General features: G+C 37.5%; 1 protein-coding gene across 1 annotated transcript; it reads right to left on the reverse strand.

Moving 5' to 3' along the window:
* Positions 1-474: 474 nt before the first annotated feature.
* Positions 475-5462, reverse strand: LOC132130388 (uncharacterized). Its single transcript, XM_059542096.1, has 4 exons — positions 5365-5462; positions 4197-5153; positions 918-1135; positions 475-785 (listed from the first exon to the last, which is right to left on the reverse strand). The coding sequence occupies exons 1-4, from the start codon at positions 5377-5379 to the stop codon at positions 716-718; spliced, it is 1260 nt and encodes a 419-aa protein (XP_059398079.1). The 5' UTR covers positions 5380-5462; the 3' UTR covers positions 475-715.
* Positions 5463-9196: the final 3734 nt, after the last annotated feature.

Genomic DNA, 9196 nt, shown 5'->3' on the forward strand with positions numbered 1-9196 from the left:
TTCACCTCTGGTGATGGTGAAAGGACTGTCTATGTCTCTCAGAATACTTCATATAATTTAAACATCAAAGACACTCACATTTGTTCCTTTTTGTTGCTGAGTCTCTACTGTAACTTAGTATACACTGCATGACACATATTACCACTGGTTCATCTATTAGGAAATATCAAAACGCAATATAATATAGAAAATCTAATTACAAAATGATATAGCAAGGGTGATTAATAAAACAAAACTGATTTCTGTAGATGCGATCCTCTATCATATTGACATGAAACTAAGGTTTACAGTTAAGTGCCAAACATCTTCTATTGCATACATGACATATTAATTGTCTTTTTTTTAAAATGCTATGCCATGCACGTGACACTTCAAAAGACATTAAAGCAATGGCCAAACATGTCTGTGTAGAGCATGTTTACATAGAAAAACAATGTTAAAGCAGTGCAGTGGAATGCAAAAATGCATTGTTTAAATGGCCCGGCCCGCTAACTCTGTGTCTCTTATGCTGCTTCATGAAATTCATACATTCAAAACATTAAGAAAAACATAAAAAATTAAGACTGCCTGTAAAAAATATAAGTGCCATACTTTGACCAGTAATCACAAGATAGCAATAATACTTCATTCTTGTCCTTGTTTTCAGTATGACTGCTGGTTGTAATAGTATAGTAAATGTAGTGTCTGAATTGATTACAAGGTTCAGTCTGTATAATCAATAGATTCCTTTGGCTTTCAGCTCGTCTTGTACTCGTTTGAGGTACTCTGGATCTGGGTAACCATAACTACAAACGAAAAAAACAATTTCAACACTTATGACAATTATTATAGATCATACAGTGCTAAAAATAAAAGGGCTTGTCTGAGATAAGTTAACCACCCAAAAATGTTGACAACACTCAAAACTGTTTACTCACCAAGTTGGCCCTCCATCACGAGACGTCTTATGGTGAATGTCATTCCAGGTCACCACATTGTTCTGACCGGTAGTAGATGAGCGTCCGATGGTGAAAGTGAGTCGCTGGTCGAATGCCCTCTGCAGAAGCTTCAGTACCTTCTTCCCCTCTGTTGATTCAGGGAGGTAAGCTATGCGGGACACACCCTGGTATGGCATGCCTGGGTTTGGGTGTTCGTCCTGCAGAGTATGAGGTAATCAAAATACAACATTTCTATTAAAAGTGTAACTGATTAAAAGTGAAACTTCTAGCTAATTATATCAAACAAAAGGAGTGCTCCTCCATTATTCCATCTGTTAGATCTTCCAGGGGAGATATATTTACAGCTGCTACGGATATAAATAGAACATTTAAGGAATTCTACATAGATCTTTACAAACCAGCATCATCATCAACTGATGATGATATTATTAGATTCCTGGAACCGCTGGGTCTCCCTAAACTTTCAAATGAACAGAAGCAACTTCTTGATTCAGATATAACTCTGGAGGAAGTGATGGAGGTGATCAAAGCTTTGCCCACAGGAAAAGCACCTGGTCCGGATGGCTTCCCCGCAGAATTTTTTAGAGATAATATCAAAGAACTTGCTCCATTAATGCTAGAAGTTTTTATGGAGGCATTTCAGAGGGAGGAATTACCACCAACAATGTCTCAAGCTCTAATTAGTCTTATACTTAAGAAGGATAAGGATTCAAGTGAGTGCAAGAGCTACCGCCCAATATCGCTGATCCAATTGGATATAAAAATTTTGTCAAAAATCCTAACTAATCATTTAAATAAAGTTATATCATCACTTATACACGAAGATCAAGTAGGATTTATTACTGGCCGTAGTTCTTCTGATAACATTCGACGGTTTATTGACATTTGGTGGTCAGTAAGGGAGGAACAGACACCGATTGCCGCCGTCTCACTAGATGCGGAGAAGGCATTCGACATGGTGGAGTGGAAGTATCTTTTTAAAATTTTAGAAGCTTATGGGTTTGGAAACATATTTATAAGATGGATCAAATTATTGTATAAACAACCGGTAGCAGCGGTTCAAACCAACGGTCTAATCTCAGAATTTTTTCCACTGGGTAGGGGGACCCGACAAGGCTCTCCACTTTCCCCGTTGCTGTTCTGTCTTGCTTTGGAACCTTTAGCGGCCGCAATAAGAAAAGATGATGATTTTCCTGGTATTGTAGCGGGGGGAGAAGTTCATAAGCTTCTGCTTTATGCTGATGACATTTTATTATTTGTTTCTGACCCTTGCAGGTCTATACCCTGTCTCCTTGGAATAATTGATACCTTCTCTAAGTTTTCAGGTTATAGGGTGAATTGGTCTAAATCAGAAGCTCTTGCATTGACTGCATTTTGCCCTGCCTCAGCGTTTCACCCTGGCACATTCCAATGGCCTATGTTAGGCATTAAATATTTAGGCATTTTATTCCCTCCAAATTTGAACGATTTAGTGAGAGTTAATTTTGACCCCTTAATGAAAAAGATTTCCTGCGATATGAACAGATGGGCTCCACTCCATATGTCAATGGCTGGAAAAGTCAATGTAATCAAAATGAGCTGTTCGCCAAAACTGAATTATCTGTTACAGTCTCTCCCATTACAAATACCTCTCTCCTACTTTAAACAGTTTGACAGATTGTGTAAGGCTTTTATTTGGAATGGTAAGCGACCTCGAATGCATTCTAATAAGCTACAGAGACCTGTCGAGAAAGGTGGTCTAGGCCTGCCTAATATTTTGTTTTATTATTATGCTTTTAGTCTTAGACACCTGGCTCATTGGTCACTTCCTCCGGAGCGCGCCCCCCCCTGGTATAAGATAGAACAATCTATCTTGCCTTCCATTTCATTGTTACAGAGTCTGTCTATTAAACTGGAAGGAGAGTTGAAAAAACATCCTATTATTTCACACTTGCAGACAGTATGGTTAAAAGTGTCCCGTATGCGAAGCTGTGACCCTTACCTAAATACTTGCTCAAGCATCTGGTTGAACCCTAAATTGCGTATTAATAAAACCCCCTTTTTATGGAAGGAATGGATTAAGAAGGGTATTGTTATATTAAGCGACCTTTATGAAAATGGCAGTCTGAAGTCATTTGGACACATACAACAGCAATATGGTGTATCTAGATCCCAGTTTTTCCAGTATTTACAGTTACGACATTTACTTTGCACTACTTTTGGTTCTAGTTCACAGCTTCCTAAGTCATCAGATGTACACTGCATGGTAATGTCGGCATATGGGAAGAGCCATGAAGCATCAGTGTACTATTCCTGGTTGATTCAAAGTCTTGGTGATGGAGCTTTACAAGCTCTTAAGAAAATATGGGAAAGAGATTTGAATCTGATATTCGATGATGAGGAATGGAATAGAGTTTTAAAGAATGTCAAAACGGCATCTAGGGATGCAAAGATCCGTCTTATACAGTTTAAGATTGTGCACCGTTTTTACTGGACTCCTTCCAGACTGTATAGGCTTGGATTAAAAGATACACCACAGTGCTGGAGGTGTAATACTGGGGATGGAGATTTAATTCATGCTCTGTGGTCCTGTACAAAAATTCAGGATTTCTGGGAAAAAGTTCATAAACACATTTGCACAATTTTGGATACTAATATTTCATTATGCCCTCAATTGTTTATTTTAGGGGGATGGTCAGATAATGCAATAAGAGACAAGCACATAATGCACTGGGTACAAACCAGTTTATTGATTGGCAGACAAATAATCCTTAGGAGTTGGAAGTCAGAGGAGGCCCCCTCTTTTCAAGAATGGTTAACAGAACTAGGTAGAGTGTCGGGATTTGAAAAAATGTCTTATAAACAGACTGATAAAGTAAATCAATACTTTAAGAAATGGTCCAGATATATAAATTATTTGGAAAATGGGAAGTAATAATTTTATAAGAAACTTGCTCACACTCAAAAGCCTAACGTGTGGTGGAATATGTATGTATTCTTTTATTTTATTTTTTCCTTATCATTGTATGCCGGGAGTTATCTCAATCGTACTTATTTGTGTTGTTGTGACCGGGGTGGGGGGTGGGGGGGTTTCCGAGGAAAAAAGGAAAAAAAGCTGATTCTGTACATATATGTTATGTTGCATTCTGGAAAGTTTGAGAATCAATAAAAAATGTCAATCTAAAAAAAAAAAAAAAAAAAAAGTGTAACTGATTTGTGTCACCCCGAACAGTTTAAAGCAGAAGAATGTGTAACACCTCCTCGCATTTGTAAACTCACCCCCTGACGTCCACTTGGTATATGGTAGCTAATTAGGATTGTTCCATATTTTGCATATCCAGGGAGAGAGGAGCTTTCCCATGAGACAGTCATGGATCCTCCTTTCGGTTGCGTCCCTGTAAGACTGCCGTATATCTCTCCGCATATCGGGCAAGTTGGTTTCAACTGGAATGCTCTTTTCAAACAGTCTTTACAAAATCTGTGCTTACATTTAGGCAAGACTGTGCATTCAGATGTCTTGAGTGGTTCCAAACAAATTGGACACATCTCATCTTTGGCTTGGTCTATTGATTTCTGTTGATCCACATTTTGCCTGTAAGGTGTTTCATAGACTTTTGTTTTATTTGGGGTTTGGTAATGTGAATATCTCTGTGTAATCCCATTCAAACATTTCCCAAATCTTTCAAGACTAATGAAGTTGCCAATCAGTTGAAATTGCCTTTCATCTTTATGAGATATTAGCAGTTCTGGAAATTCTGCTTTGCAAAGCACGGTAATTCCTGGACTGTAAAAATACGTCCGAGTTTGCAGCCCTGTTGCAATCTTTTGATATAATGTTATAAACTGTTCTCGTGCAAACTGAGCATGAAGGCTGTTACCAGACTGAGGCAAAAAGGTTACCAATCTATTGTCTCTCTTCATAATAACTGCATTCCTTTTTTTAATTATGTCAAGTTCCTTAGATTTCATTTTTTCAATGTAATGCATTAAAATGTCATCAACCTCAACTGGTTCAGTTTCTAAGGGGTCACTTTGAGCTGGTCTCCCCTCCTGTCTTAGATCCCTACTTCCATTACATGTTGTTTGTATAATTACACTCTTCCTGTAAATATCTTCAGCCTCTTGAAATGACTCGCTGGCGACACCATTCACATCTTTATATTTATGTTTCATAGTCTTGCTGTGAAGTTTGCTTAAATCTGAATTTGGCAGGAGTAGTCTCACTCGAGTGAATACCTGCAAGGAATTTGAAAATAATAATCATAGATGATTTATTAACACGGTAGGCTACATAAATTTGTTTTAAAATCACCCTTTTTTAAAGAACTGACAGACGTCACGCTTACGTATAAAGACAGTAATAAACAGTAGTAAAAATCACTTTTAAATTTTGAAATGATGAAAAATATCGTTGACAGGGTTTTAGCACGACTGTTAGCAAACTCACCTGTGGCAGGCTCATCTCTGTCTCTGCCGATGGCGTCGTTCAGTTGTCAGAGAAATCCAAACATTATCAAGTGGCCATAAAATGAGCCAAGAACTACAAACGTAACCGTCGTAGCTATACGTTTATTTTAGAAAATAAAGGTATGCGTTTTTTCAAAAGATAAGTACAAGTTGAAGCTATTTTTGTTTGGTCCTATATCACAGTGTCACTCAAAACACGTTTAACACTTTTGAATGTAAACACGCTGCGTTTTAGTTTCACTTTTTCAAGCACGAAGTCACGCTCAGTATCGGGTTGCCAGGTCCCAGGGAAAGAAATCCAGCCTAAAGTCAAGTCAAGTCAAATCACCTTTATTTAAATAGCGCTTTAAACAAAATACATTGCGTCAAAGCAACTGAACAACATTCATTAGGAAAACAGTGTGTCAATAATGCAAAATGATAGTTAAAGGCAGTTCATCATTGAATTCAGTGATGTAACTGAAGCCGACTCAAAACCCGCCTAAAAAAGGAAGGAAAAATAAAGTGGGCGTAAAACCTAGCTACACGTGCTGCCAGGTGTTTAGAAACAAAATCTGTGATGACTGATCAAAGTGCATGTTTACATTTACATCTACCTAAGAAGGTGATCAAAACGATGCAAATGAGTGCCATTTAGAAATCATTAAGTAAATAGTTCATCCTGATTGTAATAGTACCAAAAGTAGCGTACAGAAGCTACTTTAAATAAAGTAAACTGCCACCAGTTACAGTGAAAATGTAGACCTATGCATTCCTCAATCATCAGACACTCACTAATAATAAAGTACAAAAACATTACATCACAAGAGGGAGCTAGAGATCCATTTGGGTGCAAAGCACTGATCTATATCTATATATATATATATATATATATATATATATATATATATATATATATATATATATATATATATATACAGAGATGTATAGTAACGAAGTAGAACTACTTCACTACTGTACTTAAGTACTAAAAGGCGGTATCTGTACTTTACTAGAGTATTATTTTTTTCTCCTACTTCCACTTTTACTTCAGTACATATTTTCGATGAGTTTAATACTTTTACTCCGATATTTTTGTATGTGCTACATCGTTACTCGTTACAATTATAAAAATGTTACGAATCATTCCATTACAAACAGAACTGTAGATGGCAGGTTTGATGAAGCTGGCACATCATTGAGCGAATCAAGCGATTAAGAAGACTGTGCGTGCTGACAGAACTGCTGTGAAGAGAGAGATGAACACCGAGCCGAGCCAGATAATGACTCGTTCACGAGTCAAGAACCGGTTGCATCGGTTTTCGAATCACCAGTAGTTCTTTCTGACAGTTCGATTCAATAAACCAGTTGAAGAAAACAGTTCACCGGTTCTTTTGCGCTCGACGTAATGGCGTCATTGGCTTTGACTGCAAGCCTTCGGTTTACCTGGTAGAGTTGTGACGTTCGCGAACTAACCGATTCTTTTGAACGGCTAATAAACATGAACGATGGGAGCCGAGTCGCGGCTGGAGGGGAGCCGTTCTTTCTGTCGTTCTTTTTTCCTATGCGTATTTCACACAGATGCACACAAATGAGCTCCTCCGCGAGACAGAACAGTTATAGGGGGAGGGGCGCACCCAGCGCAGGCCAACCCTTATAGCGTGATGATATTAGTTATTAGTTGTGCATGTTCATTGCAGCCCACGTTGTTATTGTTCATTGACTTGAAGGGGCTGATGTCCTATTTGCAAAGTTTACAGTAGTAATAGTATGTAGTATGTAGACATTTCCATTTTATTTATTCTAATTTTATCTACTTTAAATATTTTTTGTTTTCTATTAAAATGTTCTTGTTTGATAACAATGTTCTTGTGTGGAAGTGTTTGTAGTAAAAGCTGTTTTGCACAGAAATTCATTGCAGCCGGCTTTGTTTTTGATGTTTATTTGAGTAGGTATTGTATGAATAACATAAGTCAACGTAGCTTTACAAACACACACACACACACACACACACACACACACACACACACACACACGCACACACACACACACACACACTTTGTACTAAAGGTAAATCCAAAATAGTGATGTCACTGTCTAAGCAGAGGGATTTGTGCAACCCTATGGAATATAGTCCACACATGACAAACGAGGTAATAATCAATATTTCAGAATAATTCAAACTCAGATATTGGTGTGTGATATCTGAGTTTTAATTATTTGACTACAAATCTCACCTCATCATTCCTCCCAGTGATTATTTCCAGGATAAACTGAGATGCCCCCAAGCCGGCTTCTTAAAACTGACTAAATATTTAAAAAGAGCCAAAAGAGTCGTTCTTTTGAACAGCTCTTTGAAAGGAACGGATCGCGAAGATCCGGATCCCCTCAAAGAGCCATAAATCCCATCACTATTACCTGGGCTCATAAAATTAGCACAGAATCAGTTCAGAATCAATCACCAAAAGAATCAGTTCGGTTCAGACGCTCTGTTTGTCGGTTTGCTTCACACTGAATCACACATGCGCAGTATCATCAGCTCCTCGATTCTCGAATCGGACACATCTGACAGAAACGGTTCTTGAACACTGATCTATAATATACAGTAAGTTATATATATAGATCAGTGTTCTTGACTCGTGAACGAGTCAGTCTGTTGTTCGTTATCTGGCTCGGCTCGGTGTTCATCTTCAGTTCTCTCTTCACAGCGGTTCAGTCAGTGTACTGTTTGAGTAAATGAATTACTCCGGGATATTGGTTTGCTTTAACTCAGAGGGAGTGTCAGCCACATTAAAAAAGTTAACAGCTTAAGTCATTTGTGGATTAATGCGTATTGGAGAACCGTTTAAAACGATTCAGTTCGATTTGGTGAACTGGTTCAAAAAGATCCGGTTACATCGAATGATTCGTTCGTGAACCGGATATCACAAACTGCTTTGTTTTGAACTCTCTCACAACAGACATGGAAGAGAAGACAATGCTGAATAAAGTCGTAGTTTTTGCTATTTTTGGACCAAAATGTATTTTCGATGCTTCAAAAAATTCTAACTGACCCTCTGATGTCACATGGACTACTTTTTCTTACCTTTCTGGACATGGACAGTATACCGTACACACAGTTTCAATGGAGGGACAGAAAGCTCTCGGACTAAATCTAAAATATCTTAAACTGTGTTCCAAAGATAAACGGAGGTCTTACGGGTTTGGAACAACATGAGGGTAAGTTATTAATGACATAATTTTGCAAATTGGGCGAACTAACCCTTTAATCTGTTTTTTGTTTACAAAAACGTACAGTCAAAGGAATTGTGATTGTCCTTTAGGTTAATCATTTGAAATAGTAAAAACAATATGTTCAAACTTTTGACTACTTTCTTTAATAACTACATAACACAATACTTGTACTTTTACTTTCAGTACTTGAGTAGTAAATTTTCAAATAGACTACTTGCAATACTTAAGTACAAAAAATTTGGAATACTTTAGTACTTCTACTTAAGTGTGGTGCTTAAAGAGCACTTCAACTTCTACTCAAGTCATTTTTTTGATAGAGCACTTGTACTTTTACTCAAGTCTGGGTCTGTAGTACTTTATACATCTCTGTATATATATATATATATATATATATATGAATATGTTCTATATTATAGATCAATAGATCAGTGGTGCAAAGACATTTCCAACAAGAATAATATAGCCTACTGTCTACTTTCTTCAGTGATCAAGTGATCTTGCTCCATTGTGAACTAGGGCATCGCTAGACATTGCAGTGCCTGAGTTTTTATCTGACAAAAGATATTACTATACGCCAGTAGCGTAGCCAGGAATCACAA

The sequence above is a fragment of the Carassius carassius genome, chromosome 4, assembly GCF_963082965.1.
Source record: "Carassius carassius chromosome 4, fCarCar2.1, whole genome shotgun sequence".
Taxonomy (NCBI): domain Eukaryota; kingdom Metazoa; phylum Chordata; class Actinopteri; order Cypriniformes; family Cyprinidae; genus Carassius; species Carassius carassius.

Bases quoted from the DNA above. Each gene is read 5' to 3' on its own strand.
- LOC132130388 (XM_059542096.1), bottom strand. The intron at 1,136-4,196 runs GTGAGTTTACAA...CATACTCTGCAG, and splicing joins TACCAAGTGGACGTCAGGGG to GACGAACACCCAAACCCAGG. The intron at 786-917 runs GTGAGTAAACAG...TTTCGTTTGTAG, and splicing joins CGTGATGGAGGGCCAACTTG to TTATGGTTACCCAGATCCAG.